Source organism: Scyliorhinus canicula, chromosome 14, assembly GCF_902713615.1.
Source record: "Scyliorhinus canicula chromosome 14, sScyCan1.1, whole genome shotgun sequence".
In the NCBI taxonomy this organism is placed as follows: Eukaryota; Metazoa; Chordata; class Chondrichthyes; order Carcharhiniformes; family Scyliorhinidae; genus Scyliorhinus; species Scyliorhinus canicula.
In genome coordinates this window covers 49,756,192-49,778,004 of record NC_052159.1, presented here as the reverse complement: position 1 = coordinate 49,778,004, position 21,813 = coordinate 49,756,192, and the positions used below count along the sequence as shown (strand labels likewise).

At 48.2% G+C, this 21,813-nt stretch overlaps 1 protein-coding gene across 7 annotated transcripts in view; it reads right to left on the bottom strand.

Annotated features, from left to right (window-relative positions):
• atp8a2 (ATPase phospholipid transporting 8A2) overlaps nucleotides 1–21,813 on the bottom strand; it is a 792,435-nt gene that overhangs the window by 497,716 nt on the left and 272,906 nt on the right. For all 7 annotated transcript variants that reach the window (XM_038818743.1, XM_038818747.1, XM_038818746.1 and 4 more), the window contains 2 exons: nucleotides 15,868–15,913; nucleotides 9,002–9,042 (listed from right to left, as the gene is read on the bottom strand). In XM_038818743.1, the coding sequence (XP_038674671.1) occupies nucleotides 9,002–9,042; nucleotides 15,868–15,913 (87 nt within the window). The remainder of the gene's footprint in view (nucleotides 1–9,001; nucleotides 9,043–15,867; nucleotides 15,914–21,813) is intronic.

Here is a 21,813-nt window from a genome sequence, read left to right as displayed (position 1 = left end):
AGCGGCGGGCGGAATGGGAGAAGGAAGCAGCGAACAGGAGGCAGGAGTGAGTAATAGGGACATGAGAGGGAAGCGGCAAGCAGGAGGGACCAATGAGGTTGGGAGAGATGGTGAGTGAAACGACGGTGTGTCAAAGCAAAGAGTGACATGCGCAGTTACAAAGCGGTTCTTGGTCCATGCGCAGCAATTGAAAATGAACCCAGCACTATTTTTGCTAAGTTCTATTGTTTATAAATCTAGCTGAACAGAAAATGAGCTATTGGAACTGGCTTTAAACAGAGGTTATTTGTATGAAAAAACTTACTGCTGACACAAGCCAAGTGTCCAAGACTATTTTCGCTCGGCTAGGAGGCATTTTATGTTACATGAAATATTCACCTGCTTCACACACAAATGCCTGGATCAGAATAATGTAATATTCATGGCTATAAGTGCTCCACATTTATTTCCATAGCGTCCATGGAATGATTGTGTTTTTTTTGGTTTGTTCATGAGATGTGGGCCTCGCAAACTGGGTCAGCATATATTGCCCATCCCTAATTGCCCTTGAAGGGACAGTTAAGAGTCAACCACATTGCTGTGGGTCTGGAATCACATGTGAACCAGACCAGGTAAGGACAGCAGATTTCATTTTTTACGACAATTGACAATGATTTCATGTTTATCATTAGACTTTTAATTGCAGATTTTTATTGAATTCAAATTTCACCATCTGCAGTGGCGGGATTTGAACCTGTGTCCCCAGAGCAGTACTCTGGGTCTCTGGTTAACTAGTCCAGTGAAAATACCACAACAGCACTACCTCATGGTTCATATTTATTTGCATTTTGTTACGTTTCCTAATATTTTATGAAGTCAAACACTGTAATGGAAACAAAACATCTGGGAAACAAGCAGGTATTTCATCATTGTCATCCAGCTCAATAAACAGGTTTGAATATGGATAAATGTAGCTGGTTTTATCCAGGGACTGCAATCAGCAGCATCTCCAGAATGCTTTTCAGTTTAGCACAATGTATATGACAGAGGGAGCATGTCACCGTACACAATTTTAATTTCTAATGTTAAAAAATTTAAAGCAATGGAAAAGTGATTCAACACTGTTCAGAGACTAAAATATCCATCCCATCAAGGTACAACTTTCATATTATGCTTTTAAGTGGAAACGTCATTCCCACATCGACCTGCCCCACACCGTCAGTAACCCTTACTTTTCCACACAGTCATAAGTGGAAAAATGGTTTAATTAGCAATTGAATTAGCATCTTACAAATTGAAGAACACTCCCTCATCATATAAAATACTAAAGGCTTAACTGCCAATAATTTCCAATGGCGGAAGGCCAAGAAGTTGTGCTGTTTATGTTGTTTCTCCAGGACTTTTACTCGTACAAGATAATACATGGCTTAGAAAGGGTGGACGCAAAGAAACTGTTTCCGTTAGGCGAGGAGACGAGGACCCGTGGGCACAGCCTTAGAATTAGAGGGGGTAAATTCAGAACAGAAATGCGGAGACATTTCTTCAGCCAGAGAGTGGTGGGCCTGTGGAATTCATTGCCGCGGAGTGCAGTGGATGCCGGGACGCTAAATGGCTTCAAGGCAGAGATAGATAAATTCTTGATGTCGCGAGGAATTAAGGGCTACGGGGAGAATGCTGGTAGGTGGAGTTGAAATGCCCATCAGCCATGATTGAATGGCGGAGTGGACTCGATGGGCCAAATGGCCTTACTTCCACTCCTATGTCTTATGGTCTTATGGTATTCCACTGGTTACACCAGGAAAGGAGGGAAAGCACAGGGAAAATTCTAGTCCAAAATGTATAAAGAAGCATTCAAGAGGTTTAGGCTCTACTAGGTTTTTTACCTTTATTTATAGAATTTACAGTGCAGAAGGAGGCCATTCGGCCCATCGAGTCTGCACCGGCTCTTGGAAAGAGCATCCTACCCAAGGTCAACACTTCCACCCTATCCCCACAACCCAGTAACCCTACCCAACACTAAGGGCAATTTTGGACACTAAGGGCAATTTAGCATGGCCAATCCACCTAACCTGCACTTCTTTGGACTGTGGGACGAAACCGGAGTACCCGGAGGAAACCCACGCACACACGGGGAGGATGTACAGACTCCGCACAGACAGTGACCCAAGCCGGAATCGAACCTGGGACCTGGGACCCTGGAGCTTTGAAGCGATTGTGCTATCCACATTGCTACCGTGCTGCCCTACCTGGTAGATTGTCCCTACCCTTTTCTACCTTTATGGTGATTGTTCCTTCAAGGGCAATGCAGCAGAGTAAGGGTCACCTGAACTGTGAGACTAATCGGGACTGTAACTAATTGGGACTCAGGCCCATAGAACCCATAGTGAGATAGGCATACATTTTGGGAGCTGGCTACAGCCATGAGACTGCTGTACAACTTTTATTTATAAATATATTTTGTGTTCACTAATTAAGTCTGTGAAAGTGCATCTTTACATCTGGTGATGAGGATAAATTATCCTGACACTGCCTCTGGCCCGACACCTGTTTTATCTGGTTTTAATCAATACTCACCAGAATGCCTCCCTTTGGGTGAATTTGACTCCTCCACAGAGAACCTGGACACACTATGTTGATCACCTTGGATATTATTTCCAAGCAAATGAAATAGGGGAGGAGGTGAAATGCAATTCTCCTAAATGCTTGTGGAACTCAGACCTATATCCTTATTTGCAGTCTTAAAGACGCTAGGCGCCTGACTCCCAATCATTTAGGAGGCTCAATTCAACCTCAACCATGAGTCATTTAGTTTTTATTCGTCACCTCCCATCCAGTGATTAAAATTTAATTTGAGGTGAGAGCACCAGACGAATCGATCGCAACTTTACATGGCTAAACTGAAGTAATTATTGGAGTATTGTGACTTTGAAGCTACCCTAAACAACAGGCTACGGGACAGTATGTGGCATGAGCAGCGTGCTATTCAAAGCAGATTGCTTGCAGAGGTTGATCTAAAGTTTAAATGAGCAATGGAGAGAGGGGTGGAAATAATCACTGAATCGTAGAATCATAGAATCACAGAATCGCTACAGTGAAAAAGCGCTGAAAAAGATGCACAGGAGTTTCAGAGGACACAAAATGGCACTGTTCACCAGTTAAGGTAGGAACCTGCAGCTAACCATGATTCCAAAACAGCTGAAGTAGCTGCAAAGCAGGAAATAATTTCAGCCACCAACAAAAAAAAGGTTGCAGAATAGGCAATCAGTCAGTAATGCTTAAAGAGAGACACACACCTAAATCATGTCGATTGAAGGAGGCGGAGTGTTTTTATTGTCGCAAAAGAGGACATTTGATGAAGCAGTGCAGAGCTAAGTCAACATCGCTGAGTAATCGATCAACTAAGATGTTATAACTATACAATGTGGAAGAACTTAGCACCTATGATTCTGGTATTCACTATCTGATTAATCTAAAACAGGCAAGGTAGATCCGATTACTGTAATGCTCCGGGTAAATGGAAAGCCTCTTAAGACAGAAGTGGATATAGGGGCATCAGCCACTGTGATGGCCGAGCATACATTTCAGTACTTAAGAGAGAGTCCAACCACTGAACTTTAAGAGCACTCCTGCCAAGTTGAAGACTTGTATGGGAGAAGCAATAAAATAAATGGCACCACAATGGTACCTGTAAGCCATGGAACAGGCTACCCAGTTCTCAGCGATAGTAGCAATGGGTGACGGACGAAGCCTTCTTGGCCGCGATTGGCTTAAAGAAAGAACTGGGATGAGATTTTTCAAGTGCAGGAAGGGGGACTGCCTGAACTGATAAGAAAATACGAGAGCCTCTTCTGTGATGAATTAGGCAAAATCAAAGGACTATAAGCTAAGGTTTATGTGGATCCAGAGGCAACTTCCCGATTGATTCGGGCAGAACTGGTACCATATGTCTTATGAGTGTGGATAGAGAGTTAAACAGGGTGGAAGAACCAGGCATTATCCAGACAGCTCAGTTTTCACAATGGGCAGCACCTATAGTCCCTGTTTTTAAACCAGACAAGACCATCCGCATTTACGGCGATTATAAACTAACAGTTAATCAGGCCGCCAAGCTGGATAAATATCCAATCGTGAAAATTGAAGACCCGAATGCAAAGGTGGCAAGTGGTCAATCTTACACAAAGCTGGATATGAGGCATGAGTACCGCAACTCAAATTAGGTGAAAACATACTATTCAAGTACACCCATCTGCCTTATGGCATGCCTTTGGCACGTGCAATATTCTAAAGGAGAGTCTGCTACAGGGGCTACTATGGTTTGTAGTATACAAAATCCTTATATCTGAATCAATAAGGGCTGAGCATCTAGTAAATAAATACCTTTTGTGTTTACTAAAGTCTGTGAAGGTGCATCTTTACAACCTTATTTTAAGTTGTCACAATTTCCTCAATTACCACAGTTCAAGGAACAAACAAAAATGACTAGTCTTTTAAATGGTTGCTTGTTGGTAATTCTGGTGCACAGGTTGTACTTTCATGCACATTCTTCTCTCTTCAGAAGAGAAAAATGGCGCGTGTTTTTTGGAAAGAATTGTAAAGAATAGCTGACTGATGTGTAAAAAGTGATTTATAGCTGGAGCTTTTGATTTTCAGCATCTATTTTTCTAGAAAGCAAGTATATTTTGTTCATGGCAAAAAATAAAACATCCAATCAGAGAAGGTCTTTGCATTTTTGGTCGAGCCTTAGCCAAAATAACACCAGAGCCTCAATTCCAGAAGGCCCACCCCTGAACCTGGCACCCACTATTTATGCTGGATGGGATGAGGGTGCGAACAGGGGTGGGAGATATTTCACACATCTATGGTTCATAGAGGGAGCAGCACATTTAAAAGTGCAACATCATTCAATTAGAAGCAATTTCCATTAATGTGATTTCTAAAACATAACTAGTGGTATTTATTAAATGGAGAAAAAGGTAAAAGGTCTAAACCTGCTGCAGTTATTTGGAGAAGTCAGATTCCCATTTGGGAGAGGTACGGTACCCCTTTGAAAATTAAAAATATATATAGTTTTACTGAATTTTGCATCTGTACGAGTGAGGCGGTTCAGGGGCGAAATTCTCCGACCCCACGCAGGGTCGGAGAATCGGCCGGCAGCGGCGTTAATCCCGCTCCCGCAGGGTTTTTTATTCTCTGACCGGCCAAAAACCGGCGTTGTGCAAATCCCGCCGGCAGCCTCTGAAAACAGCTGGCGCCGGCGGGATTTCATTATATTTTTGTTTCAACAAATCTCCGGCCCGGATGGGCCGAAGTCCCGCCGACGTGGCCACGGGTCACGTCGGCGAAAAACAGAGTAGCTTTAAAACGGCGTCAACCATTGATGATGGTTGACGCCGTTCAGTGTCCGAGGGCGAGGGCGTGGGGGGGGGGGGGGGGGGGGAGGGAGGGCGAGAGGGCGAAGGCGTGGGGGGGGGGGGGGCGAGTGCGGGGGGGGGAGGGCGAGTGCGGGGGGGGGCGAGTGCAGGGGGGAGGGCGAGTGCGGGGGGGGGGGCGAGTGCGGGGGGGGGCGGTGCGGGGGGGGGGCGAGTGCGGGGGGGGGGAGAGTGCGGGGGGGTGGGCGAGTGCGGGGGGTGGGCGAGTGCGGGGGGTGGGGCGAGTGCGGGGGGGGGCGAGTGCGGGGGGGGGGCGAGTGCGGGGGGGGGTCGAGGGCGGGGGGGGGGCGAGTGCGGGGGGGGCGAGTGCGGGGGGGGGCGAGTGCGGGGGGGGGCGAGTGCGGGGGGGGGGGGGGGGGGGCGAGTGCGGGGGGGGCGAGTGCGGGGGGGGGCGAGTGCGGGGGAGGGGTGCGGGGGGGTTGCGGCGTTGAGAGGGGGGTAGGGGTGGCGAGGGGGTCGGGGTGGTGAGGGGGTAGGGGCGTTGGAGGGGGTAAGGGTGGTGGGGGGGGTTTGGGGGCAGCGGCGTGCAGAGAGGGGGGTGGCGACGGATGGCCGGGGCCAACGCACCGTTGCCCCCCCTCTGCACGCCGCTGCCCCTACCGCAACCCCCCCCACCACCCCTACCCCCCTCTCAACGCCGCAACCCCCCACCCTCTCAACGCAGGGTTTCCCCCCCTCAACGCAGGGTTCCCCCCCCTCAACGCAGGGTCCCCCCCTCTCCTCCGGTACACACACACACACCCCCTCTCAACGCCGGTACCCACAACCCCTCCCCCTCCCTCTGAAGGCCGGTACCCCCCCCCTCCCTCTGAAGGCCGGTACCCACACACCCCCCTCCCTCTGAAAGCCGATACCCACACACCCACCCTCTCTCCTCCTCCCCCCTCCTTCCTCCTCCCCCCATTCCTTCCTCCTCCCCCCCTTCCTCCCTCCGTTAGTGGGGGGGGGGGCGGCGTTAGTGGGGGGGGTGCGGCGTTAGTGGGGGAGGGGTGCGGCGTTGAGAGGGGGGGTACCGGCGTTGAGAGAGAGGGGGGCGGCATTGGAGGGGGGTAGGGGTGGTGGGGGGGTAGGGGTGGTGAGGGGGTAGGGGTGGTGAGGGGGTAGGGGCGTTGGAGGGGGTAGGGGTGGGGGGGGTTGCGGTAGGGGCAGCAGCGTGCAGAGGGGACGACGGTGCGTTGGTCCCGGCCATCCGTCGCCCCCCCTCTGCACGCCGCTGCCCCCAAACCCCCCCCACCACCCCTACCCCCTCCAACGCCACCCCCCCCCTCTCTCAACGCCGGTACCCCCCCCCCCCCTCTTCTCTCAACGCAGGTACCCCCCCCCCTCCTCTCAACTCAACGCCGCAGCCCCCTCCCCCCCTCTCAACTCAACGCCGTAACCCCCCTCTCCTCTCCTCTCCACGCCGCAATCCCTCCCTCCCTCCCTCCCCTCTCTCCCTCCCCTCTCTCCCTCCCTCCACTCTCTCTCTCCCTCCCCTCTCTCTCCCTCCCCTCTCTCTCTCTCTCCCTCCCCTCTCTCCGGCTCTCCCCCTCCCTCCCTCCCTCCCTCCCTCCCTCTCCCCCTCCCCCCCTCTCCCCCTCCCCCCCCTCCCTCTCCCCCTCTCAACTCCGCAACCCCCCCCCAACAACGCCGGTCTTTCTCCTCTCCCCCCCCCCCCCAACCGCCGGGTCTCTCTTCTCCCCACCCCCCAAATGCCGGGTCGCTCTTCTCCCCCCCCCCCCCCAATGCCGGGTCGCTCTTCTCCCCCCCCCCAATGCCGGGTCACTCCTCTTCCTCCCCCCCCCCCCCCAATGCCGGGTCGCTCTTCTTCCCCCCCCCCCCCAATGCCGGGTCGCTCTTCTTCCCCCCCCCCCCCCCCCAATGCCGGGTCGCTCTTCTTCCCCCCCCCCAAATGCCGGGTCGCTCTTCTTCCCCCCCAATGCCGGGTCGCTCTTCTCCCCCCCCCCCCCCCATGCCGGGTCGCTCTTCTCCCCCCCCCCCCCCATGCCGGGTCGCTCTTCGTCCGTCCCCCCCCCCCCCCCCCCCATGCCGGGTCGCTCTTCTTCCTCCTTCCCACCCACCACCCCCCACCCCCCACCGGGTCTCTCTCTCTCTCCCCACCACACAAACGCCGGGACTCGCCACTTCCGCAGCTGGTGAAACTGACGCCTATCGCGTCAGTCCGCTGCTGGCCCTTCCGGGAACGGAGATTGCCAGCTTAAAAGAAGGCCCGGACGCCGGAGTCATGCGCACCGCTTTTTCCCGCCGGAAATGGGCGTCACGTCGGTCCGCGGAGAATTTCGCCCCTTATGTACAATTTATATGCTCCCCTTTCATTGGCCTTCCCCATCCTTGCTCCTCCTTCCCCCCTTCTTATTGGGCCTTTCTTCTGTGGTGCATGTTGTAGGCTCTCTTTTGTTTTGTGTTTGTTGCTGTTGCCCCGTCCTCAGTCTTTTCCCTTGTCCTCTTGATATTTCCCTGGGTTCCTTCCATGCTGCCCCTCCCGCAGAGCGACTTTATCCCAGTTGTAATAATAACAGTAAATCAAAAGATTGGCCCTTTTAAACTGCCCACCTCTGCATTTGGCAGCCTCTGTGGCTGTGTCTGCACTCTTTCTGGGAACGGCAAGCCCAATTCCAGTTTTCATCTGCCCACCGACTTGGCAGCGAAAATTTGGGCCTCTGAGCTTAACTTCCAATAACACTTTGGAAGGAACATATATTTCAAATACATAATAAATGTAACACACTGCAGAGAGCTAGGCCATCTTTTTCAAGTGCAATGATCAATTTAAACTTAAACTCGGAAGCTTTTAGCCCGGGTTTTATATAATTTGCTGCATCCTTCTCCAACATTTGCTCTTCTCCAACTAAACAATGACAGTCCTGGATTATAAAATAAATTTCAAGTAATGAAACCGCAATTTCACATATTCAATACTGTAAATATGAAAAATGTGTAATTGGGTAATTATTGATCAAAGGGGTAGATAAATAAATAGGCTTAACTGGAGATCAAATCTAGTAGATGTAAACAGTCCCCTCAATGAATCCATTGTTGTAAAATAAATTAAGATTTCCAAATTTAAAAAAAAATTACCGTGTACTGATAAATTAAGTTTTCACTTGAAATTCTAGCACAATCTGACCAACTGTTACAATCAGTTGTTCAGCCAAATTCTGGTGAAGCTCTTCCAAAATAAACCAAGTCAGAATGTAGTGGAAGGCAAATCATTATTCCGGTGATTTGGAATGTTTGGCATTATTTAAGTGTCAGTCAATTTTTTTAAAAATCCTAATTTTTAGATTTGGTATTATCAAGCACTGGGAACCCTGGTTCATATCCAAGCTGGATTTATTACTGCACATATGAACAAGACATACCACTCTCTCTGAAGGATAGCCCCACTCCCCTGCAGTGTAGCAATTAGGTTTGAAAACATCACTGTGTTAAATACTTCAGGAGATACTACAAAATGCTGCTGAATACTCTAATTGTTTAATTTCAAGCTCTGAAAGTTTAGTTTAAAACGATCCATTTGATTTCATGAAGTTCTTCTAATTGTTGATCTCTGTAACACCTTCATAATTGTTTTCTACACATGAATTACATACCTCTTTCCAAATAATGATCTTCCAGTTGCCATTTCTTAAAACTGAAAAGATAACAAATATTTCTTACCATCAAGTAGAATAAAAAAAACTTGGAACTATGCTTTTTATTCTTTTTTCTGTTGCTCGTGTTAAATATTCACATCTAACTATTCACCTGTTACAATTAGAGCTTGCTGCCCCACAAAACATATTTTAAAAATCATCAACATGACCACAAAAGTGACATTTAAAAAAAGACTTAAGGCACTTTTCATGACCAACAGGCAACTCAATACACGTTACAGCGAGTGAAGTACTTTTGAAGTGTAGTCATTTATGTAATGTAGGCAGCCAATTCTCAAACAGAAAACTCCCATAAGCAATGTGCTAAAGAGCAGATAACCTGTTCTTTTTCAGATATTGATTGAGGGATAAATTTCACTAAGAACACAAGAGATGATGCCCTCACTCTTCTTTGAAATAAAGACATGGGATCTTTCACATCCATCTGAACTGGCAGGTGGGGCCTCACTTTAATGGGTCATGCAACAGGCAGCACCTCCAACAATTCAACTCTTCTCAATTACTGCACTGAACAATGAAGTGTAATTTTTTGAACTCAATCAGAGGCAAGTGTACATCCAACTGAGCCACGACTGAACCAAAAGTGAAATTTTGCTTGTACCAAGTTGAATTATGGGATGTTCATCAGCACTTTGGAAATAATTCTACAATTTATTTCACTGTAAACTACAAATCAATAATGTGTATCATGAGATATGAGTGGAAGGAACTGCAGGGAACTATTTCTTCATTGAATAGTTTTCCTATTTGCATGCATTATTAATGGTGATGCTTTCTATCCATTTTAAGTGATTGATATCCCTCTTTTGACATGTGCAGATCATATATTAAGTTGACTTAATGGCTCTTAACTCAAGTACAACATAATTACTTACTCTGGCATTTTGGGCCTCATGCATACTTGACCTGATATGTTTTCTCTTGACAATAAATCATATTTTACTTCATGTTTAGTGTCAATTTATCACATTCAAAAGTAGTGTAGCTTCAATAAAATTGAGACTATTTTGTGACATTTCTACCATAAAATTAAAATGAGACTATTGTGAAATATCTACCATCTAACCTAATATCTGAAAGTGGTTTGTGAAGCTGTAATCATGTTTGACCACAATCACTTCATTGTTGTTTTGATCGGTGTCGATCGAAAAACAAAAACAAATGTGCCAATCCAGACAGCACAAGAGTATTTTTATGGTTCATTGTTCTGACATCAACAACTCAAATACAATACTAAACATTCAATACCAACCATCCAAAGAAAGAACACTGCATCTGTGCTAGAATTAATCAGACTTAACTGATGGGTTAATTTTATATTGGCATCAGTTGAGATTTCTGGTGAAACATCTGATGGATTATAATCACAAAACATCTGATGGATTATAATCATGCATAAGCAAAACATCTTCTATCCATGCTGTACTCTTCCTTGCACCACATGCTTTCCTTGTATGCAATCGTAATGCGACTAAGAGTCAAGTGAATTTTTAAGTAAATAAGTTTTTAAATTTGCATTCAGAGATAGAGCTGTTAAATCTCATGGGAGTAAGACTTTTACAGCTTGCAAAGCGAGTGGCAATAGGAAAAACATGAAAAGAGTTTTATATTTTGGAAAAACAAAGTTCAAAGGGGTGCAGAGGACAATAAAACCGAAGATGAAAGAGGAAAATATGTTGAGCTGAGATCTGCTGGCTATGTGGAGGAAGACATCCTGGAAACAACTCGGTCAGTGTGGGTTGACCGGTTGAAGTGGGTCCCGACAAAACAATAGTTTGAAAAACACTGCCCTGTGGAGTACATAATTAGAGACATTGTGTTCAGTTTAGTAAGATGATGTAGCTAATGAGAGGAGCCAGGGGTTGAAGCAGTCAGGTGTTGAGGTTTTCAGTTTCAGGTTTAGATGTGCACAGACAAGAAGCTGTGCTCTCAATACAGTTCAGTTAAAGATCTGTCTGTGAACTGACTGGCAGTTTGTGGAGGAACAGCCAGTTAAGGATTTGACTGTGGACAACCTGCAGCTGATTTCAAGACAGAGTTAAAGATTTGCCCATGAACAGGCTAGGATCAATTTCTAAGGTCATCATTTTAAATAGTAAGTTGATAGATATTGGTTGAAAGACGGTAGATTTAGAGCTTAGATGAGGAGGAACTACCTCTCGCAGAGGGTGGTGAAATCGTGGAACTCGCTGCCCCATAGTGCGGAGGAATCTTGAGTCATTAAATGGTTTCAAGAAGGATATAGATATATTTCTGATTTAATAAACAGGTTAAATGGATATGAGCAACAGGCGGGGAAATGAATTTGAGACCAGGAAGAGATCAGCCATGATTTTACTGAATGGCGGAGCATGTTTGAGGGACTGAATTGCCTACTTTTACTCCTAATTCCTATGTTTCTCTGAGATAGGCAAGGATCCGCAAACTGGGCCCTGAAGGCCATCACCCTCAAAAAGTGGTTGATCCGGGGCCTGATCATGGGGGGAGACTTTAACACAGTGCTGGATCCCCCACTGGACCGGTCCAGTTCAAGGACGGGTAGTAGACCGGCGGCGGCCAAAGTACTGAGGGGGTTTATGGACCAGATGGGAGGGGTGGATCCCTGGAGGTTTGGGAGGCCGAGAGCGCGGGAGTATTCCTTTTTCTCCCATGTCCATAGGGTCTATTCCCGAATAGATTTTCTCATCCTGAGCAGGGGATTGATCCCGAAGGTGCAGGATGCAGAGTATTCGGCCATAGCAATTTCAGACCATGCTCCGCACTGGGTTGATCTGGAGATGGGGGAGGCGCGGGACCAGCGCCCGCTCTGGCGCCTGGATGTGGGGCTGCTGGCTGATGAGGAGGTGTGTAGGAGGGTCCGGGGAAGTATTGAGGGGTATCTTGATACCAACGACACGGGGGAGGTCCGGGTGGGGATGGTCTGGGAGGCTCTGAAAGCAGTGATCCGGGGGGAGCTGATCTCCATACGGACCCATAGGGAAAGGAGGGAGAGGAAGGAGAGGGAGAGACTGGTGGGGGAGCTCCTGGATGTGGACAGGAGATACGCGGAGGCACCGGAGGAGGGGTTGCTGGGGGAACGGCGTAGTTTGCAGGCCAAATTTGACTTGTTGACCACCAGAAAGGCAGAGACACAGTGGAGGAGGTCGCAGGGCGCGGTATATGAGTATGGGGAGAAGGCGAGCAGGATGTTGACGCATCAGCTCCGCAGGCGGGATGCGGCTAGGGAAATTGGTGGAGTGACGAATGGGGGTGGGAATGTAGTGCAGAAGGGGACAGAAGTAAATGGGGTCTTTAGGGACTTCTACGAGGAACTGTACCGGTCAGAACCTCCGATGGGGAGAGGGGGGATGGAGAGCTTCATGAACAGGCTATGTTTCCCAAGGGTTCAAGAGGAGCTGGTAGAGGGGCTGGGGGCGCCGATAGAGTAGGAGGAGCTAGTCAGGGGGATCGGGCAAATGCAGTCAGGTAAGGCGCCGGGGCCGGACGGGTTCCCGGTGGAATTTTATAAAAAGTATGCGGATCTGGTGGGCCCCCTGTTGGTGCGAGCCTTCAATGAGGCATGGGAGGGGGGGGCTTTGCCCCCGACGATGTCGCGGGCACTGATCTCTCTGATCCTGAAGCAGGATAAGGACCCCTTGCAGTGTGGATCATACAGGCCTATCTCGCTCCTCAATGTTGACGCTAAGTTGCTGGCGAAGATCCTGGCCACCAGGATAGAGGACTGTGTGCCAGGGGTGATACATGAGGATCAGACAGGATTTGTCAAGGGACGGCAGCTCAACACGAATGTGCGGAGACTACTAAATGTTATTATGATGCCGGCAGTGGAGGGGGAGGCTGAGATAGTGGTGGCGCTGGATGCGGAGAAAGCATTTGATAGAGTTGAGTGGGGGTACCTGTGGGAGGTGCTGGAGCGGTTCGGATTCGGGGAGGGATTCATCAAATGGGTGAGGCTGCTCTACGCGGCTCCGATGGCAAGTGTAGTTACCAATGGAAGGAGATCGGAGTACTTTAGGCTCTACCGTGGGACCAGGCAGGGGTGCCCCCTGTCCCCCTTGCTCTTTGCACTGGCGATTGAACCTTTGGCTATGGCGTTGAGGGAGTCAGGGAGATGGAGGGGTCTGGTGCGGGGTGGGGAGGAACATCGTGTATCGCTGTATGCTGACGACCTGCTGTTGTATGTGGCGGATCCAGAGGGTGGAATGCCGGGGGTGATGGAGCTGTTAGCGGAATTTGGGGGCTTCTCAGGCTATAAGTTAAATTTAGGCAAGAGTGAGGTATTTGTAGTACACCCGGGTGATCAGGAGGAGGGAATCGGGAGACTCCCATTTAAGAGGGCAGTGAAGAGTTTCAGATACCTGGGGGTGCAGGTGGCCAGGAGTTGGGGGACTCTCCATAAGCTTAATTTTACCAGGCTGGTGGAGCAGATGGAGGAGGAATTTAAAAGGTGGGACATGGTGCCGCTATCGTTGGCGGGTAGAGTGCAGTCCGTCAAAATGACGGTTCTCCCGAGGTTCTTGTTCCTTTCTCAGTGTTTGCCCATCTTTATCCCTAGGGCCTTTTTTAGAAGGGTGACTAGCAGCATCATGAGCTTTGTTTGGGCGCATGGGACCCCGAGGGTGAAGAGGGTCTTCTTGGAGCGGGGTAGAGATGGTGGGGGGCTGGCGTTACCCAATCTCTCGGGGTATTATTGGGCGGCCAATGTGTCGATGGTGCGCAAGTGGGTAATGGAGGGGGAGGGGGCAGCATGGAAACGGATGGAGAGGGCGTCCTGTGGAGATACAAGCCTGGGGGCCCAGGTAACGGCGCCGTGGCCGCTCCCTCCTACGAGGTATACCACGAGTCCGGTGGTGGCGGCTACCCTCAAGATTTGGGGGCAATGGAGGCGACATAGGGGAGAAGTGGGGGGCTCAATGGAGGCTCCGTTAAGGGGGAACCATAGGTTCGTCCCGGGGAACATTGATGGGGGATTTCAGGGTTGGCACAGAGCGGGCATCAGACAGCTGAGGGACCTGTTTATTGATGGGAGGTTTGCGAGCCTGGAGGAGTTGGAGGAGAAATTTGGGCTCCCCCCGGGGAACATGTTCAGGTATCTGCAGGTAAAAGCATTTGCTAGGCGGCAGGTGGAGGGATTCCCTTCGCTTCCCGCGAGGGGGGTGAGCGACAGGGTGCTTTCAGGGGTCTGGGTCGGGGAGAGGAAGATATCCGATATCTACAAGGTTATGCAGGAGGCGGAGGAGGCGTCAGTAGAGGAGCTGAAAGCTAAGTGGGAGGGGGAACTGGGGGAACAGATCGAAGACGGGACATGGGCTGATGCTCTGGAGAGGGTTAATTCTTCCTCCTCGTGTGCGCGGCTTAGCCTCATCCAATTCAAGGTGCTGCATAGGGCCCACATGACTGGGACGAGGATGAGTAGGTTCTTTGGGGGTGAGGACAGGTGTGTCAGGTGCTCGGGGAGTCCAGCGAACCATGCCCATATGTTCTGGGCATGCCCGGCACTGGAGGAGTTCTGGAAGGGGGTGGCGAGGACGGTGTCGAATGTGGTGGGATCCAGGGTCAAGCCAGGATGGGGACTCGCGATTTTTGGGGTTGGGGTGGAGCCGGGAGTGCAGGAGGCGAAAGAGGCCGGTGTGCTGGCCTTTGCGTCCCTAGTAGCCCGGCGAAGGATCTTGCTACAATGAAAGGATGCGAGGCCCCCAAGCGTGGAGACCTGGATCAATGACATGGCTGGTTTCATTGAGCTAGAGAAGGTCAAATTCGCCCTGAGAGGGTCGGTACAAGGGTTCTTTAGGCGGTGGCAGCCTTTTCTCGACTTTCTGGCTCAGTAGCAGCAGCAACCCGGGGGGGGGGGGGGGGGGGGAAAAGGGGGGGGGGGCGACAATGACTATGTTTGTTTATTTAATTTTAATATATTTTTAAGTTCTTTTGTTGTTCATTGGGGTTGGGGGGTGGGGGGGATGTGATACATGCGCCGATACGGTCTGGGGGTGTCACAGTTATTATGGGTTATTTTGTTGCATTTCATTGTTTGTCATGTTTTATATTTTCTGTAAAAAATTCCAATAAAAATTATATTAAAAAAAAAAAAGTGGTTGATCCAAGATATCTCTTCAAGCAAGTATTCTGGAGTCTGCTAACTGTATTTAAAAACGGACTATGGCCAGAGATGGGTTTTGTTTGAGTGGAGATCAAGAAAGCAATAAGGATTGTTTCATTGTGTTATTAAGCATTGTTTAACTGGTAATTGAAAGATATCTGTCTTTATGATGTTAAAGTACTGTGTTATTAATCAAATTTATTTTAATATACCATATTTCTATTTGTGCGTGGAATCACTCCTGGAGTGAGGAAAGGTATCCTTTCCTTACAGTCTTACAAATTAAATAAAATATTGGGGTTTCCATCCAGCATCCAAGCGACAGCAGGGATTTGGTCCGGGTTCGTAATAACAGTTACTGAAGGAGTATTTATTATATTGTCATTGGACTGGGTGCTTCAGAAGTGTTGGATAAAGAACTGTAGTCTTCATTTTTCAAAAAGTAAGCATTATTGAATAAATTGCAGAAGTTTTCACAGTTCATCATCACACTAAATGGTTTACAGCAGGAATACAGGAAATACACCAATAAATCCCTGCTGAATGTATGTTCATTGTGAATATGATAACAACTGGATCAAATTTGGCAATGTTGATTTGTAACACCCCTTGGATTTCTTTCAGTTTGCATACTTTACTATTATTCACAGTAATGTCTGAGGCAGTAGCCCTCAAATACTCTCAGCCTCACTTCTCAAGCACTCACCTTTGGCTTTCTTCTTGTTGACATTATTATCAGCTTTATGTCTTTTCTGTTACAAAATAAAACAGAGAATTTAAGTACTTTGGGGAAAAAGGTCCTTTGCAATATTTTGACATAATATTTCCTCCCATTAAATAAGTCATAAAGTTTGTTGATATACTTCAATTTCATGATTTTTCAAAATAGCCTATCGTGTCATTAGCACAGGCACGGCAAGAGTGCCCAATGTTTTGATGCTGAAGACAAGTGACAAGAGACAAACCCTCACACTATTGCCAAAAACATTTCGGAGTTCTGCCAAAAGGCAATTAAAAACATACATAACATGATAATTGGCAGGTAAAATGAATCACACACTTTTGAGATTTTATAAAGCAAACCTAATCCATCCACCAGCATTTAAGAACCCATTAGTTGTCATTATGTGAAAATATTTTGCATTTTATAATCTGGCCTCCATCTCCCCTTTCTTCAGTCGGTCCTTTAAACCCTCTTTGTACAAGAATTAACCATCTTTTACTTGCATAGCTATATGCAAACAGCATGCGCTATTGATTACTAATACATTGTAAATATTTTTGAAACAGCAAAGAAAAACTTGTGTGATCACATACACAGAATATATATAACTTGCCTAATCAAGTGCTTTGGTCATTACATATAACAGACCTCAACTAAATTATGTGGCACGAGTTAAGTCCTTTGATTACAGCTGCAAATGAAAACACAGACGGAGACAACTCTAGGTTTTGGACAAAGCTTTTCTTTTATATTGGGAGTACACAGAAATGTCAATGTGGCTGTGCTAATGAAATGTCATTCCTACAAAATCTGAATTATGTATTAGTTAGATTTTGGTGTCAACAAAATGTGTTTATGAACACATTAAAGATTATGCAAATTAAGGAAGGTAAGTGGTAGTTTAACAGCTCAGACCAATCCACATTTTGGCAAACAAAAACAATCAATATGACAGGTGCACTCAATATTAGGGCCACTGCTACTTTTTCTGCTAGCTGGTCTGTATCAATTTGAAGATACCAATTTTAATGTTCTTGATTGTCGAGATTCTATCGCCGGAATTTTCCGGCTGGTACTGCTGGCAGCAAACCCCCGCTGGGTTTTCTGGCAGCAAGGTGGTGCATGCACTGGGAAACCCCATTCACAGCGGCGGGATCGGAAGATGTTGCCGCTGGCTAATGGTGGGCTGCCTTCACCACCACAAAATATGGCAGCTTAATACGAGTATGCTGTCAATTTGCAAGACTGTCAAAATATTTAACAGGCAATTTAGTGGAAGACTTTCACACTAATTCCCTGGAGCTGGCAATGTGTATTATTCATTCGGACAAATGAAGGATAACTAATTAAAACCTCATGTTCAAAGCTGGAACATATATCCTCTAACTTACACGCTCGGTTTAATGGCCAACACTGGGAGGCTTCTCTTTTCAGATGAACGACTCCACTTAATATGTAAACTAGCAAGGTTCACAGTCACTACACATTGGTAGAATTGTACAGAATAGTAACAGAACGTGAAAACATTTAGGAACAGGAAAACAAGACTGTTTTTTTGAATAAACCTCTTGCTTTATGACAGATCTCAATCTCACCTGCATTTCACAATTCCTTTATTACTCCATAATCCCAATGATTATTTTCTGATCTATGATAATATTTGCCTCAATGGCAATATCTTTGTAGTTTATTCTACAATAGTTTATTTTTGGCAAAAAGTTTCTGCTCAGCTTTCTCACCTTCCTAATGCTTAATGTGCATCCGGATATTTGATTGCTTCAGCAGGGAAAATGCTAAATTTGTCAATAAAATTATGACTTTTTAAATTCAGGATTTGATCTAAATAAAATTCAATAAATAATCAATTATCCATCAGGACAATGAAGTTTATTACTAAGATTTTAGGTTTGACAATTTGATTTTAATTAAATTTAAGACAGAGGATAGGAGGAATTTCTATTTAAGACAGAGATGAACCCGTAGAATTCTTTACGACAGAGGGCTGTTGTGACTGGGTCGTTAGTATGTTCAAGGCTGAGAAAGAAAGCTTTTTAATAAGTAAGGGAATCATGGATTATGGGGATAAAGCGGGGAAGTGGAGTTGAAGGTTATCGTATCAGTTCAGCCAGGATCTCATTGAATGGTCTACTTCTGTTCCTACGTCTTATGAGTATGATGGCTTTAACAGGTACGCCCAGGTGATGTATGGAAAATCAACAAATTGACCAACACCAATATTTGTGGCAAGTTTTTAAACATTTACCATTGCCACAGGCCACATGGGGGTATTAAGAACAAAGCTGGTAATTATTACCCTAAATCTATTCATATCATTACATTTTTCATTTTATTTCATCATAGTTAATGTCAATATAAACTCAAACCTGCATTCATTTTGACATGCCAAAACCACTTCATACAACTATGACTTATTCTTCTACAGAGTGCATGTTTGCTAAATTGACAAATAATTCATGTTGTGCTAACTGAGAGAAAATAAGGACTAAACCAATCCAATAAAGCATCAGATCTTTCATTAAAATCAATATCTGGGTGAATGGTGCTTTTAGCCATTCCAATTAACACCAATCCTCTAATTCTCATGTATTGTACTTGGCCATTTCTTCCATTGATCACATTGAGTACTGAGATTCAAAGTCTCAACAAAAAATATTGCATTAATAAAACTTAGACGATGGAATAAAACAAATTAAGAAACCTATTACTGTTTCTCGAAAGTATTTTGAATATTTATTTTAACACACTTATTTTCTGTTATATTCGATATTGTCGTAGCAAAGAGAAAGAATGAGAGGTGGCATATGTCGAGTTCGTATAAATTGGTGCAAGAGGTTGATTTACAAGGTGCTGTTCAAACAGGGTAGAATAGTGAACTCCACAAAAGCCCGCAAAATGCTCCAATGACGTCACGGTGTAACACGTGACATTACATCAGCGAATAGTGTTATTCTGATTCATAACACCCCTCCCTCTTTACTCCTTTAGTGTCCTTGGAATTTTACTTAATCAAACACTTTAACACAGGTCCATCACGTTATGACGTAAGTAACATTGTTATGTTACGGATATACATAGAAGATAGGAGCCTGCTCCGCCATTTATCACGATCATGGCTGATCATCCAACTCAATAACCTAATCCTGCTTTCTCCCCATAACCTTTGATCCCATTTGCCTCAAGTGCCATATCTAGCCACCTCTTGAATATATTCAATGTTTTAGCATCAACTACTTTCTGTGGTAATGAATTCCACAGGCTCACCACTCTTTGGGTGAAGAAATGGTATTACAAGTAAGGTGGAACAGTGCGTTTAATGTGAACAATAATTTACAGGTGCCCTAGCCCCTACAACTAAACTGTGCCCTTCACCCGTGCCAACTTATTCAGTGTCTCTCTTTGTTGCCTTATGGGCCCTACCACTACGTCTAAGTGATTCCCCAGATGATACAGCAGGAGTGGAGGAGGACTACTGCAAATCGCCCCCTTCAACTTGTTTCTCCTTCGGCAAGCGTTTCCTGTGGCGGCCTGGCCTTGATGGGCCAGGCTGCTCTGCGGGCGTCTCGGGTGATGTTGTGCTACCCTGCTCTGCCTGCTGCCCACCCGATGCACCACGGATAGGACGGGGGGAGGCCGAGAATTCCGGGACGTCCCGTAATGGAGTTAATGGGACGGGCCCCGAAACCTCCTCCTCCCTCGGGGAGCCCGGTGGCCCCCGGGCCTCACTTTGGGACAGAGGTGCGAGCGGAGAGGTGTCCCGTCGTGCCACCGACACCTTGCGCTGCCAGTCCTGGAGGCCTGCAACGGTATCCACCAGGATCCGAAGGTTTGCAGAGACGGAGTCCAGAGAGTTAGACATTCCCGCCAGGGACTGTGCGATCTCAACCTGTGAGTGCACGACGCCATCCAGCACGTGTCAGGCGGTTGATGCTCTCCGCGACTGACTGCTGGGACTGTGCCATCGACTGCTGGGACTGTGCCATCGACTGCTGGGACTGTGCCATGGCGTGCTGCGACTGGGCCATGACCTGCTGAGACTCGGCCAAGGCCCGCAGCGCGCCGGCAATGTCGTGTTAGCTCTGGCGCATTGCTGCCTGTGAGAGGGCAACCCTGTCCAGGGCCGAGGATGACGCGTGTACATTAAGCCCAACGCCTTGCATAACCTGACCCATTGCCTCCACCGCGGATGCCACCCGTGCGGTGTTGGCCTGGGTTGCTGTCATTAGCGGCATCACTCCCTGCTCGTGGACGCGGTTCGACTCCTCTAACAGCGTCTGCAGAGTCTGGAAGACAGCCCTCATCCCGTCATTGTGTCCCTGGGTTTCTTGATGCATCGGCTGTGCGGGTGGGTTGAGAAAGTCCAGGAACTCGGAAAACGCCTGGGAGCCAGCTGCATGCTGGGCCTGGCCTGCCCTCCGCCAGTCCGGGCCCTTGGCTGCTCCGACCTCCACCTGCTGTACCTGCTCAGCTGTGATGTGCGACACAGACTGTGACCCAGGAGCCTCATCACTAAATAGGCCAACCGGGGTGAGTGTCTCTGGGATGGTGGATGGTGTGGGAGATAGCTGTGCCACAAGCTCGAGGTCGTCTCCTCTATGTCATCGGCCCGCTGATTGGCCACAGGGCGTTCGCGGGCCATTTCTCTCTCTTGCTCTCTCGCCGCCCTCTGGGCGTCCTGCTCCACAGGTTCGGTTGGGGAGGATGGGACTCCCCGCTGATCGGGCACCCTCTGTCGTGCGGCCCTGGGTGAGGTGGGGGGCAGATGCCTGTGTCCGCCTGGAGGCAGACAGCCCTAGTCGTTCGGCATCACGTCCTAGGAAAGAGAATGAAACGGGTTATTTAGATAAGCTCGGCCGGGCGCTGGACGGTCCCAGTGGGCAGGGTGTGAAGGGACAGAGGATGGGGGAGGTGTCCAATTGGGCAGGGTGTGAAGGGACAGAGGATGGGGGAGGTGTCCCAGTGGGCAGGGTGTGAAGGGACAGAGGATGGGGGAGGGGGGTGTTTGTCATGCAGGGTTGTCTCACTTGTTGCAGCTCCGCCAACCTCGCATTGCGCGATCTCCCGGGTGGCAGATCCCCCAACAAGGTCCAGTGCCCTCTGCTCAAACGTGGTGAGGGGGTGCAGGATGGGCGAACCCCCTCCAGTCTTGTTCCGCTCACGAGTGTTGTGAGCGGTCTTGTCCTGTTGGGGGAGGGGGCATAGGTAGATCATTACAATATGGCAGGTATCAGCAGTCCGTTCAGATACTGGCACGGTTTGGGGGGTCAAGGTGTAATAAGACCTGAGGTCGTGCATCTTCTTCCGACATTGCTCTGCAGAGCGAGGGGTCTGCCCCACAGCACTGACGGCAGCAGCCACCTCACGCCAGGCCTGGCGTACCACGCTGGCAGGGTGGCGATGCCCTCTACGCGGGCAGATGATGCCCCTCCTCTGCTCGATTGATTCGAGCAGCGTCTCCACGTCAGCCTCCACGAATCGCGGGGCTGCTCTCCTGAGCTCCGACATCCTGGCCTAGTTTCTGTGCTCGCCCACGCCTCTTTACGGCGTCGGGCGGCGTCACGTGGGCGTGTTTGTGTCGTCGCCGCGTTCCAGCGTCATCGCGCACGTGATTGACGCGGCCCCGTTCCTAGCCCATTTCCCGGACGTGAATACGTCGGGAACTGGGCCGTGTCGAGCCGTTGCAAAAGTCGCGGGTGCGGAGAATCGCGCCCCTGTTATTCAATGACATAAGCATGTGCCGACAAGATGAGCAGCAAGCAAAGGGACCCCCTTATGCAGAGGACAATTGTTAAGGGACAGTGGCCAGTCACTAATAGGCAGCCAAATAAATAATGGTGGAATCTTCGAATACCAAAAATAATGCTGAGAGCTCACGGTAGCATGGTGGTTAGCATCAATGCTTCACAGCTC